At 40.1% G+C, this 14,671-nt stretch overlaps 1 protein-coding gene across 1 annotated transcript in view; it reads left to right on the top strand.

Annotated features, from left to right (window-relative positions):
- The window catches only part of LOC142589585 (uncharacterized), a 95,221-nt gene that overhangs the window by 11,649 nt on the left and 68,901 nt on the right, over positions 1–14,671 (top strand). The window contains exons 5-10 of the mRNA XM_075701065.1: positions 1,714–1,844; positions 2,699–2,925; positions 8,802–8,899; positions 10,925–11,008; positions 13,372–13,453; positions 13,518–13,619. Coding sequence (XP_075557180.1) covers positions 1,714–1,844; positions 2,699–2,925; positions 8,802–8,899; positions 10,925–11,008; positions 13,372–13,453; positions 13,518–13,619 — 724 coding nt within the window. The remainder of the gene's footprint in view (positions 1–1,713; positions 1,845–2,698; positions 2,926–8,801; positions 8,900–10,924; positions 11,009–13,371; positions 13,454–13,517; positions 13,620–14,671) is intronic.

Raw genomic sequence — 14,671 nt, 5'->3', positions numbered from 1 at the left:
ACACTACTTATGCTGTTCTACTCAACGATGAGCTCAGCTTGTCCATGCCCAAAAAGATTGTGCATAACCAAGGGTAAGCTTCCCTCATGTATAGTTACAGCAGCCCATGAATGTGACCCTACAAAATAAGGAGAGGGAGCTTTTGAGAGCACCTTGCAAGACGAGAGACTGACAACTTGCAATAGGGATGTCAAAATCATGTTTTTACGTAGTGCTCTATGCTTGTGGCAAAAGATAGATACAAAAGATGAGTCTTCTGTGTCATTCTATTTTGAAAGGAGAAATTAATTTTTCGGTAGAGAATTATGATCTGTTTTGTTTTCTTTTTCCCGCATCATTTATCAGGATTCTGTTATTGCCTGCATTGTCATTCTGTCCACAGTAAATGAAAGTTAACATGTAAATCTACACACCATCCACCAGGAGGATTTGAGTTCACTGTGTTTGGTATTTGGTTACCAGGCAACCCATGTTCAATGTTAGCTTACAACAGCTAAAAAGATTGTCTGCTGTTTCTTAAACGCACATACACACACAGAGCTAAGTAGCTGTTGACCCAGTTTGCTTGCATGGAAGAATATTCAATATGATTCATTATACAAGGGTAACACCTCAATAGGTGGGAATCTTGTTGGAAGAGAGGTCTAGTAGGCCACAGGGGTTCTCTGACCCAAGCTGTGTAGTGGTGATTCCAAGAAGAAAAAAAAAAAGACAACAGTACAGCAACTGGACCAATGAATAGTGAAACAACACAGGCATGACTTTTAGTGGTCCAGTTGCTGCACTGTTTTTCTTGGAGTGTTGGTCAACGAGATAGCCCAACATCACGCTCTATTAAAGCCTTGCCTTGTCTGTGATACAAGGTGAATCACATCAGTGCGCCATGTGTGTTTAAAGAGGGCTAGAGAAAAAAGAGGGCTGCAGCTCCGTCGTACTGAGCAGACGAAAGATCCTTCGGCAGTGGTATCAGCTGGCTTTAGCCTGGTGAGCATTCTTGGGTGTGACTGCAAGACACAACCATCGAACTGAAGGGAGAGGATGTTCTTTCTTTTTCTCCTACTTGGTTTTATCAAACATTCATTATGCATTCTCATTGCCCATGGCTCTGCTTAGACTGCATTCCTCACATGGGTGCCAAACACATTGATGCCAGCATGGTTGGCCATGGATGGAACTTTGGAGAGGAAAATGAGTTGGTCTAAAATGAGGCTGTCATATTTAAACATTGCCAAGAGTGAAGTTCTGGTTGTGTTCAACTGAATGCAGTGTGGGCACCATCTCCTATTTCTTATTGATTGTAAACTGCTAATGAGAAGTGAAATGTAACATTGTGTTAGCTTCATATGTAAATGTCCTCATTTCTTACAGTTCCGGCTTGATGTCAGCTTTTTAAAGCACACTATTACATGAAGAAAGAGATATCGAGGTATTGGTTGTCTACCTTCACTAATATATCCAGCGTCAGGATTGGCTAGGAATTTCTCTTACAAAGAATTCTAGCATAAAATGTTCTTGTGAATAGGAACCCTTATATGAAAAAGACACACTCAACCTCTAAGTGTGTCAGTTGACTTGTAAGGATAGAAGGTTTAGAGGAAGTAGTCTGGGTGAAGAGATCTCCTGTTTCAGTATAGTACAATGTGTTTTGTCAGGCACAATAGGTGCGTCCTGGGAGTGCTGTACTTAAATGTGCCCTCGTTCTTCTGTGCGCAGACTCGTACAACCAGCCTGCGGGATGTGTTCACAGCACCAAACTTTGATGAGGCCGATGCCGTGGTGCGGGATGCCAAGGGTCGGCCGCCCAAGCTGGACCAGACACAGCTCCGCTCCATTCAGGACCGTGGGTAGGGGCACACGCTCATCCTCAACTATACTGTATTTCACGCTTACCAAACACTGTGGAAGCTATGTACGTAGTGTGGTCTTTGAAGTCTCACTCTGTTCACCTCGTAGTGCAGCTTCTCTTGATCTGCAACACTTTCACTGGTATGACTAATTTATTACTACCACAAATTGTGGACTTCAGATTAGGCCAAATCACATATTATTTGCATACTTATGTGCTTAAAGTATGGAACATTCTACGTTTTTGCCATGAGTGCAAGCGGTGCGGTGTGGTCGCTGGTTGTGGAAACATGTTACTCCACTTGTTTGGCAGTCAAAAGTTTCGCATTCGTGACACCTTCCGTGTAACAACTACATCATATTTTGTGACACAAGGTATGATGTTTAATTTTTACATTGAATTATATGACGCATGCCTACGTCTTTTATATGTAATGCACTAGTTTTGTTTGCGAAAGCACGCAGTGCGAGAAATCTTTCTAATCTTCATTAGTACCACAGTGGCATTCACTATTATGTATGAAATGGAGTATATGTGGTGCTTAAAAGCTTTCATGAGAAGCAGCTGCTGGAAGGCTAATAGCAGCTAGTCTTTTCTGACCAGGTAAACTTTACTTTCAACTCCTTTTGTAGTAGCTCTCTTGATGCAGATGCTCTTTAAAGCTGCTTCAGAGACCTGACAAGAGATATTTTTTTTTCAGTTTCAGTTTCAGTTTATTATTCTTTATATACAAAGAATGTGTAAGAGACAATATGCAGATGAGGGTCCCAAAGTCATCAATCGGTTGAGTGCCACTTACTCCTGTGTAACAGTGTGTACAGAGCGGGTGCACTGTGTTCCCACCACTTGCAGGGAGTTTGAGGTAGGCAGTCGTGTTTTTCCGGGATGCACCTACCGCTGGCGTCTGAGCCGTGCAGTCCAGAGTGGCCGGACGGGCACGTGGCAGGTGCTACTGCGGGATGTGGCACTGGCCCTGCGCCTGCTGCTAGTCACAGCTCGCAACCGCCTTGGCCACCCACACTTCCTCAGCCTGTGGGCTGCAGGAGCCGCCCTAGCACGAGCCTCCTTCTTGCTCCTAGGTGAGGGTGGAACGAAGCCTCATGCTACGGTCACTGCACATTTTAATTTATATTTCAGGTTTATTGATCAATATCAGGTTACATTAAGAAGGAAAAAATTGAGCTGGGCAGGCCATGTAATGCATGGGGCAGAAAATCGGTGGTCTATTAAAGTTACATAATAAATGCCAAGAGAAGGGAGGAGCAGTCAAGGACAGCACAGAATTAGGTTGTGTGATGAAGTTAGGAAATTTACAGGCATGACTTGGAATCAGTTAGCACATTCAAGTGGACATTGGAGATGACTGGGAGAGGCCTTTGTCCTGAAGTGGACACAGACATAGGCTAATAGTGATGAAAAGAAATCCGGCATAGTGTAATGCAATATGATTTACAGTATCATCTGGATCCTCAGCCTATGTGGCTAGTTTTGGATCCATATCATAAAAGTCAACAAAATTGCAACCCAAAGCAAAGAGCAAAAGTAGGTAATCTTATTACATGATTTAAATGGTCCTTAACCATGCCCTCTTGGGAGCGTTCTACAGCAAGAATTTTTCCAACTTGGTTCATTAATAGTAGAGATAAAAATATTTCAGTGCTGCAAGCCAAGCCGGTGATTTCAGTAGGCGAGCGTCACCGCCAAAATGGACAATCTCTCCACTTTGCCCGTCTAGCCTCTGCAAGCGAAATTCCTTCACAGTGTTCTCCCATTCCACAGCTAGAGGATCGCGTGACGCATACGTCACGGGCCCCGCCTTCTTATCTTTTTCATCTCGTTTGCTTTTGTGCTGCATGCCACACTTCCACTGACGGTCGTGCACGCAAGCTGGGTGTGTCTTGTTTGTGCAGCGCACGACTTTGCGCACTGTGCACGAGAACACCTGACTAGTGGCATAAGTCAGTGCTACACAAACACAGGCAGACGCAAGCTGATCACAGAGCATGATTGTGCGCTGTAACACGGCAAAAAACGACATAGTTTCGCTCTCAGCTCACGTAACTGCACGACGTGGTAACAAGCAGATGAAACGTAGGTACATCTCTCTTGCTGCGGTGTGAAGTAAAATGAGAACATGCAGACATTTGGTTTGTGTGTTTTATTATTTCTCGTTTCTCTATTTCTCAATTTCTCAATAGAAGAACTAAAGTTCTTCTATTGAAGCAATAGATTACGCAAATAACTGTCCCTTGAATAGTTCTTGAAGTGTCATGTGTCACTATATATGACGTCACAGCATATATACATGTGTGTATTTGCCCTTGCTGATGTACATCATCCCCCCCATCTTAGAGTGTGGCGCCCGTGAGGAGAAGAGCAAACTGCATTTAGTTTGAAATATCAGCACTTTCCGTGGCGTGTAGCGATGTAATTCTTAGCAGACACATTCGTGAGCGTGCATTGTAGGCACTGTGCTTGTCAGCTCAAGATGGCCAGACCTGGTGAGGGGTTCTTTATTTTTGATGTATTAATAATGGAATAGCATTTGGAAGTTTTCTACTGGAGCTGGGTATTTCATTCCAGAATTTTGCACCGACAAACGATAGGGAACATTGACTGTATACACTATGAGGTTTCGGCTAGTTGAATTTATTGTGCTCAGCTTGTCCAGTGTCCCTTGTAGGCATGAGAAATATTGATCACAGATGTGCTTGTTTGTGGTTAGTATTCTATGGATTAGTAGAGCTGTGTTATAGTCCCGAGCTTGGATAAGTGGCCTTATATTTAACTGTGCAAAAAGCTACGGAGATGGCACGTCCTTTGTGGCTGATGCAATTATTCTCACAGCATGTTCCTGAATTTTGATTAAAGGATCAGTGTACAAGGCGTAGGCGAAACCGTGGAATTCTATGAAACACGTTAAATGGCAATGAAATATGCTGAAATAAATTAGATGTAGCATTTGAGGATTGAAATGTTTGTTCACCTTGAATAAGGTATAACAACCAAAAACTGTTTTTTTAGTTACTTGTTCAATATGGGGGGGTGGGGGGGTGGAGCCCTGTGTAGTGATGAGCCAAGAGTTATTCCTAAATATTTATGACTACTCATTTGTTGGATTAGTGTGTCTCCAAGGTTCAAGGTGCACTTAGTATGAATTTTTTATGTAGAAGCAATTACTACACACTTGGTCTTTTTTGAGTTTAAAACAAGTTTGTCAGTTTCAAACTATGCCCAGGTATTCTGCAGCTAACTTTGAGCGATGTCTTCTGCTTCCTGTAGTGACTGTTGTGAAATTATTAGAGCTGTATCATCCGCGTATAAGGTAGAATGAGAAAATCTGAGTGATCTACGATAAGCATTGGTGAAGAGAGGGAAGAGTAGTGGACCCAGTTGTTGACCCTTGCGGAATGCCCATTTTTACTACTGTCTTTAGTGAAGATTCTTGGTCTCTGACTACTATGTATTGCTTACGATTTGTTAAATAGCCGCGAAAAAAGCCAAGTGCTTGTCCTCTGAAACCATAATGTTCTAATTTTTGTAATAGTACACTGTGATCTATTGAGTTAAACACTTTTCTAATATCCAAGAACATGCCGAGTGCGAAGTAGTTCTTGTTACGTTTTTGGTTTATAATTTCCATTAGGGAGCTTATGGCAGTTGTAACAGAGTAACCAGTTCGTAAACCATGTTGTGCATTTGAAAATATGTGGCATTTTTCAAGATAGCTTGTGACATGCTTTGCAATAAGTTTTTTTGAAGAGCATATTAATACATGATAAAATGGTTATAGTATGATAGCTTGCTGAGCCATTTGGGTGATCTACTTGGTATATTGCTACCACTCTTTCAATTTTGAGCTGGCCAGGTATGTACCCGATAGAACGGATCCATTGAACAAGTTTGCAAGTACTGGACCCAAGATGTCAGTGTTTTTGAGTGAGCTCTTGGGTAGACCACCGTAACCTGTGGCCTTATTTCATAGCATAAAGCTTTACAGTATCCATTATTTATGCTGTTGTTATTTCAGAGAAAAGAAATGTGTTTATTTGAGAAGGAGGCAAAAAAGAAACAAACTCTGCGTGAAAACAACTACCTACAGCAACTGCATGAAAAAAAAAAGTTAGCAAAGGAGGTCCCAAAGTAAGAACTTTCAGGGGTGCCTCCTGTAATACCAGTATCCACTATTAGCAACAGGAACACAGAGGATTTGAAAAATACAAAGCAGAAAAGTAACAACCATTTGAAACAGTCTATACAAAACTATGATTACAAAAAGAACAAAACATTGAGAATTAAGACTAAAAAAAAGTGCATTAAACTGTAAGACAGAATCTGCTTAAGTTTAAACTGGCTTAAGTAAATATAAATTCAGAAAATTGTGAAATGCATGCCTGCCAACTTTTACAATTTTATCATAAAATGCCTCATTTTTTAGACCTTGTTTAGAACTGTTGTATTGACTCTAATAAATTAGAAATTTTTTATTTGTGTTCAGTATAGGGTAAGATTTGTTTTAAAAAAAGCAAAACAGTCTCGAACCGATTATTCAGCCTGGTTTCTTGTTTTTGAACCTGCGAGATTAATCGGACTTACCCACCCTAGCACCATACCCACTCTAGCACCATCTGCTTATTGATATAATGGGAGCCGAATATCGGCCACTGTTACATGAATGGACCGTAAATAAACATGGGCAGCTTTGTTTGTTTATGGTGCAAATTATTCATGCTGCGACTATATAGGAGTGTTCACAGAATCTCCACAGAACACTCTTCCTACATTTTTTAAATAGACAGCTGACATCTTGAGCAACAACACAACTTTTAGTATTTTTCACCAAATACTAGTATTTTCTGGCTCCAACCATAGTGTTCTTCGACTGCTAAGGTTGGCAGGTGCGGAGATTGAAGTTAGATGAGCATATTTAGTCTTTTTGTTCCAGACATGCGTTACATCACATGGCTAAGAAGATGGGGAAAAAAGGCCACTGTATTGTGGCTTGACAAAACTCCCATCTCCCGAAAATACCTCAGGCGGTTGTATGCAGACAGATGATCAACACAATTAGTGTATGGCAAGCAGTTCCTTCAGCTAATACAATAATAACAGACTGAAATCTAAAGCCATATTTAACTCCAACAACTATTGAAACTGCAGAAAGAAATCACAAAAATAATTTCTTGCGGATATTATAAGAAAGGTTTTTAATAGACATATAATTTAAACTATGGTTATTTAGAGTTGACGGAAAAGCATGTTTCAATGCTTGCATTTCATAATTTGTGTGCGGCCATGGGACATACCATAGTTCATAGTGTCATGTTGTGTAGCGATTCTGGTTTCTCTGTAAATTCGCTGTTTCCGATAAAAAAGTGATTGTGTGCTCAATTTGTGAATTATACAGGCAGAGAACATGCATGGGACAAAGATCAGTTACTTTCTTAACACATAAAATTGAGTATAGCAATACGAAGGGAGCTAAAAAAGGTACATAGGCAACAGCTCTTAACATGCCCTTTTGCAGTGTTATTAATTTGTTCATCTTTGTTTACGTAGTAGTTCCCAACACCAAGCGGCAGTGTATTGTGTGCAGTTGAAACAGCAAAATATATTAGCTGCTTAGTTTCCTCAGGCAGTGTGTTTTGAAATCCCCTTAAATTTCTGAAGTCCGGGGTAATTTGCCTGTCAAATTTTCAATGCGCATATCCCACAACATAAAAGACATTAAAAGTGATCCCAAATGTTCTAACGTCTCCAATTATATTGATAACATTGCTGCTTAATGTAAGAGTCTTGTTGACTGTGTACGACTGTGACTGTGTTGACTGTGACTGCTTTCGCTTGCCTGTGTTGGTCAAGAGAGCATCCTTCACAGACCACGCTTGTAATTTTTTTACTACTACGTTTGCTTTGACTATGAAGCTGTTAACTTCAGTTCCTGAAGTAAATAAAGTTGTATCATCTGTGTAAATTATGTATTCTACTTCATTGTGTTCTATGTGCACTAAATATTTAACATAAATATTAAATAACAAATACTCTAAAATGCTACCTTGGGTATGTCATGTCTCTTGTGCTTATAGCCCGATTTTGAATGACCGAGTGCAACATATTGAACGCAGCCGCTGATATAACTAGTGATCAGATCGAATAGCGCATCTCTTACTTCATATGTAGAAAGGTTTTCAATTAGTCATGTGATTTATCCTGTCAAAGGCCTTGGAGAAATCTACATAAACTCATAATGTAACCATTTTATTTTCTATTTTGTCTATAATTATTTCTTTCTGTCGTAATAGTGCCAGCTCTGTAGAGGATCATTGCCTAAGGCCAAATTGCATTTTGGTGGTAAGATGGAATATTTTCATAAAACTGGAAATGCTCACAAAAATTAATTTGTCAAGGCCCTTAGAGAAAATAGAAAAGAGAGACACAGGTCTGTATTTATTTAAGTCATTATTAGAACCTCCTTTATGTGTAACAACAACTTTTGCCTTCTTCATTTGTAGTGGTAATGTATCCGAGTTTAAAGATAGATTATATATGTGAGTTAGGACAGGGCTGATTTCGCCAATAACATAGATAATAGATAGCTAGTGATGATCCTGTCATGATCCTGTGATTTCATTACAGTTGGAAGTGTGCTCCAAATGAATGTGGCTTTATATTTTCTTTAATTAGTGTTAACTCTTCGTAATAGCTGATTGCCCTGTTCAGAGAATCATGTGGTGTTTGTTAGGAGTGGCAAGTAGAAAGTGTTCATGGACAGGTTCAAGTTGTGTCCTTTGAACATTTTCACTTGCAGCTCCTGCATTCACATACTGAGTCTGATTCTCACATTGCCTGGTACCTTCTCTTTGGTTCCTTGAGGAGCTCCCAGCGAAAGCTTGTGCTATGACAAGGGGGTACCGCTTCTTGTTTCTTGTACTACATATGAAGCGCTGTCCTACAGATGCCCTGGTTGGACTGCCCTCCGTGTCAGCCACTCTGCTCGTGTCCAGGCTGCAAGAGGAACGGGTCAAGCATCTCGTTGCTGAGCTCACCATCGAGGTGGGTGGCCTTCTTAGAACATGCACTTATCATTGCTGTTTTGAGCTTGTGTGCTATTAAAAGCACAGGAAAACGAAACACTAAACCAATCAGTTTACTGTTACACTGGTTGTTTCCAAAACCCCATTTTCGTTTCTTTGACAATATTATCAGTGGAGAATATGAAGGGATGGGTTTCCCTTTTGAATTTCAATGGCAGTGTCATGTCACATATTTTTGCATATGTTGGCTGTTTGTGTCCACTGAAAGTGTTTGGTTAACGAATCAGGCACTACAGAAATATCACATAGCTGTGATGTTACGCAAGCAGGTAGTGAAGAAGGCAAGCAATTCTAATAAGCTGTCAAAAGTTGATTTCCCTCAATGAAAGTTAAAAAAAAAAGGTGACAGTCACTTTAGCACACGCTAAAGAGGATGAAGGCGAAAGCCTATGTGCTCACAAGACATTCATTAAATTACTTGACATTCTCATTTGAATGCATTTTTACTTCCTATTACTTGTTTTCACCAAGCAAAGGTAATCGGTCCTGGTGCCTTAAATAAATATGTCTTAATTAACTGTGCCATAATAAACTTCACCTTAATTAACACCAAATGCCGTGGGTTCAACAATCACTGGGGGCATCATAAATTTTGGTGCCTTTAAATTTCGGTCGCACCAAAAGTTGAGGGGACGACTCCCACCAAAGGTTGTGGGTTCGACCTTAATTAAAACCAAGGGTCATGGGTTTGACTCCAACCAAAGGTTCTAATTTTGAGTGCCTTAATTAACTCTGATCTTAATTAACTGTCCCTTAGCACCATAGGTCGGGGGTTCAAATGCCTTAACTAACTTTGCCTTCATTAACACAAAAGGTCGTGGGTTGGACTCCCACCAATGGTCTTGGGTTGGAGTCCCACCAATGGTCACAGGTGGTACCATCAATTTTGGTGCCATAGAATTTTGGTGCCATAACGCTGGACGGTCAATTTTTTTATAATGCCGGACAATAGATTTTTTGACCCATGAGACACTTAAACTTAAGGCTTTCGCCTTGATAAACAACTTGGCAGCAGTGGTAGTAGTAACCATGTCTGTTGATCGTCATATCAAGTGCCACCACTTTTGCATGTCCGCTATTTATTATGTGCCTTCACACTTTCTGAACTCATTGTTGGCAACCAAGTAAATTCTATAATATGCCATGATCATCCATGAGCATGCCTAAAAACTTAAAAGCTGATATAACCGGCTTGTATTTCTGGAAAGAATGACAAAATCCAAAACTTATGCCTTCTCTGGCAATTCCAATGTCCAACATGCTTATAGTGCAACAACAGAGACATGACAAATTCATCCATCGAAAACGAATAAAACTTGCATGGCAGTGATGTCATAGAGGACTGGTATTCCAGAAGTGTGTTCTGAGGATCTGGCCTAGCCTGTGTTTCCTATTTTGCTGTGCCTTCAAGTTCACAATATATTGAACAGATTTCATGACACTTGTCCCCGAAGCCTCCTGTTGACGACCCCAGAGCACAACTGGAGATGATGCATCCACACCACTCTGAAGAAACATTGACAATGCCCAGCTCAGTAGCCTAGTCTTGCTTTCTCTTCTTTCTTTTTTCTTTCTCTCCTTTCATGCTGCTTTGCGCAACTTCTTTCATTTGCGACAACTTCATTCATATTCCCACTTTCACTTGATCTGCACAATTTTACTTCAACTACTTTTTGGCAATTTTCTTTTCGCACACGTTTGTTCATGTTCAATCACACTGCAGCTGTGCCACACAGTATAGCTACACCAAAATCTGTAAGTGTGACAAGGGACACCAAAGAATTCCTGGTTTCTGAAAATATTCAGGGCTATGAGCACCTTTGCTCCTTATGTGAGGGTAACTTTACTGTGTGCTGTAGCATTTGTGTTTGCATCTAATGTGTTGTGAAGATTACCGGGGACTACTCTGAGCAGCAAAGATGATGAGATGGATCCAGTACAAAAGCTACTTTTGTGAACAGGGCCCAATTGTTCTTATGTGCAGGCGGATGCAGAGAACCAGCTGGAGCAGCTGTGCCTGTTTGTGCGCTACCAAATCAAGAAGCAGACATTTGAGAAGTGCCACATTGTGAGCAATTACCTTTATTAAGTTATTCTCCAAGCTGTGTACTGTGCGTGCTTCTAGTATAGCTGGCACAGAGCTGTTTCTTATGTGTCATAAGGAACCTTACGTGTTCCTTATGTTTCTTTATGTGAATCAAAACCTCACCTTTAAGTGAGCCAGGCCTACTTGAAGGATTATTTTTACAGTTTAATTATATCCTGTCTTCATTTTTTTTTCCAGTATTCAACTTTGCAATTTATGCCATATAGTTACACTTCTACACTTGTCTTCCTGTTGCCACTTATTTGCACTGATAAGCACTTGTCATATTAAGTGACACCTGAGGTAACAAAATGAAAGTGTAATGAAAAGAAGGGTGATGGCGCAGATCATTGCAAATACTCAATCCGCTTCCGCCATGCATGCACATGTAGTCCTGTTTGTGCAGTGGCAGCTGCATATCTGGTTCATCAGAGCTGTATGTCGCAATCCGGTTAGAATGTTTAGCATGGCATAATGGGTGATCCATTGAAGGGGTACACATTGTTTTTTATTGTAATCACAGTACAGACTTCTGCAGGCACATGCCGGCAACAGCAGAAACTTGGCATGGTAAGGTACTTTGTGCAAGTTATGACTCTACTGCCAAGCAAATGTCTTCTAAATGCAAACGCCGTATCACAGCGCCTCTGCCAAGGAAAATGAAGCAGTCCAGCATTCGCATACTTTAGTAAAAAAAACTTTTCATGCACCAGTAGTTCAAATTTGCAGTGTTTCTTTTAGACATTGGTCATTTAACAATTTTTTTCATTTGTCTTCTCAAATCCACAACACACATATTAGCTAGGGCTAACCTTCAATCTCTAAACAAAAGTAATTTCTATTCCCTCATGAAGTTGTTATACTAATTAACAGAGACAGGATCAATCTTAATGCCCTCTCTTCTTTTTATTCCAGATTTTATGTTTGGCAGTAACCTTATATAACAATAAGACCCTTCAAGGACACAGTAGCAGTCCAAAATATTCTTTCTTTCTTTATTTTTCCAAGGACAGACAGTCATCGGAATTTGTTAAAAAATAATCATGCTTTGCAACAATCATTGACATTAATAACTTCGAGTTGGCTTTCATGACTGCAATACAAAGTTTCTTTTATTATTTGTTTTCTGTTCTTGTCTCGTGTTTGTTTATTTTTATTGTACAGTCATCCAGTATACTTTCTTCTTTTCATGTTTTCACTGTGCAAAATTGCATCATTTTGTTTATATCCTATTGTTTTTACTGTTTTCTATTCTTCTTGCTTTAAGTTCATAGCCAGAACTTGTAGGTATAGATCTTCTTTATTTGCCTTTCTTGCGCCACCCTGTACTTACCTGGCATTTCTTCACCCTGATAAAATTTAAATCAGAGGTGGCAGTATTAATTAAACAATTAATTATTGATTTGTTAATTATGTTATTGCAGTGGAATCAGAACTGTAGTCAGTAGTCACGCAGTGAGGCTATCCTGAGCACGCTGCATTGAGCATTTGTGCAATATTTAAAGCAGTGCACAGACACCCACACACAAAGATCAAGAGGAAGCTTTAGCTCGGGTGCTTCTATCTAAATACATTAAAAGGAGAATTCGTTTTTCTCAGCAACCACTGCCCCAAATTTGACGAGGTTTGTTGCATTTAAAAGGAAAACCTAAACTCTAGTGACTGTTGGTTTCGAATTTTTTATTTAGGTCGGCAATTTTTTATTAAAAATTGGCAAAAATTGCAAATTTGCAGAAAACGAAGCTATCAAGTTCACAGCTCTGTAACTCAGCAATGAAAAATGATATCATAATTCTGGGAACTGCATCTAATAGTACATCTAAAGTTGATAAAGTTGATATGTTACACATGAAACTAAAAAAATTTGGTAATATGAAAATACAGCTTTTGCAAAACCATTCTACACCACATAACGAATTCACGTAAGCTACAAATTGACATGTAGAATTTGTCCGCTTTGAATAATCTAATGGATGCGGTTTACAGAACCGCAATATCTGTTCTTTATGCAGAGCTATTAATTTGTAAACTTTCTGCTTCTATTTTTTTCAAACTTTTGCATTTTCGAAAATCTTTTTAAAATAATGCAGACGCTAAATCGAAATTCTGCTTCCAACAGTCACTAGAATTTAACTTTATCTCTCAAATGCAACAAATTTCATGGTCCAGGGGTTATCTCAGAAAAATGTTTTTGCGTTTTACATGTATTTGAATAGGCTGTGCCGGAGTTGGGCCGGAGCTAAAGCTCCCTCTTAAAGCATGTGAGTGGGTGCTTCTTGCTTTTAACTGTGTCACGAATGAGCATCGGGCCCACCGCATGACCACTTCACTTGCTAATTCACCAGGGGGAGGAGAGGCTACCAACTGTGCCTTATGTCTACAAGACACCCAAAGGCCAGATGATTGACTTGCGGCTCTACAATGCTGGTATGAGCAAACCTCTTGCCATGCTTTGCGCATCAAGTCTGACATGTCCTTTTTGTTGCGGCAGAGCTGCTGCGAAGTGCCATGCCGTTTCTGGTGCACATCTTGGAGAGGGAGCTGCGTGGCTGGTTCCCTGCTTTCCGGGAAGCCTTGGTGGCAAAGCTTAGAGGTAGGCTGCTTTGAGTCGGCACAATGCATTTTGGTGCACTACTGTAGCCTTTGGTATGTTTTGACCATAATGACGTCATGGAATTCCATGTCATAGAATTTCACGTCTCCATTTCATATAATTAGGAGTATGAGCACACTGGAAGTTCATTGCAGGATCAATGCAAAAACAGCTGAGAAGTTGAACATAGCTTGTTTTGGGGGCCTCGTGTGGGTAAGTTTTAAGTGCCTTCATTTATACCTGGTGTAGGGCAAATAAAGCTCCCTGGTTAGTAAGTCAACCATATACTTTCATTAACAATGACCACATTAAGAATAGCCATCAGCCTTATTAATATAGTTAAACCTCCGTATAACAAAATTCTCAATATAACAAAGTATTTAACTTTTTATAATTTCTTGTCCATAGGATACCATGTGTTTAAAACCTCAGTATAACTAAGTGTGTTTAACACGATTTCAATATGACGACATTTCACTGGCACAGTGCACGCACCCTATTTTGGGGTAAACTGCCACATGTGCAAAGAGTAAGCTTGCCGAGATGGTGTGACATCATGTGCGCTGTCTTCTTGCGTGTTTAGTACTTAAGGTTCCATAATCTCAAGTTTCGAAGACATGTTCAAGCGAGAGGCAGATAAAACATTCACTACCTGCTGCCAGTGCTTTTTGTGATAGGGTCGTCCTGCTGTGGGCGACACTGTCAGCCATGGGGGCAAGGTGGACGCGAAGGCATGGCTAGGTTTGCTTTGTACCACAATTGTGAAAATATTGTAAACATGTCATGAAACCGCATCTTTCATTGCTGGCTCTCAAATTCAATGAAATGATCTTATCTCATTCAAACTTGCTTTTTCCGATTGCCCAATAATTACGAAAATCTTTCAGCCCCTTCCATGTAAGAAAAATCCTTCAGTGACTGTTCCTATTGGCACACAATGTCGAATTTCAATACAGTCGACTCCCGTTAATACGAAGTTCACAGGAACCGCAAAAAACTTCGAATTAAACGAACTTCCAATTAGGCACAAAACACAAAAAACAGCACTTTAT

The sequence above is a fragment of the Dermacentor variabilis genome, chromosome 8 (assembly GCF_050947875.1).
Source record: "Dermacentor variabilis isolate Ectoservices chromosome 8, ASM5094787v1, whole genome shotgun sequence".
In the NCBI taxonomy this organism is placed as follows: Eukaryota; Metazoa; Arthropoda; class Arachnida; order Ixodida; family Ixodidae; genus Dermacentor; species Dermacentor variabilis.
Note: the sequence above shows the minus strand (reverse complement) of the source record. Positions and strands in the feature narration are given on the sequence as shown.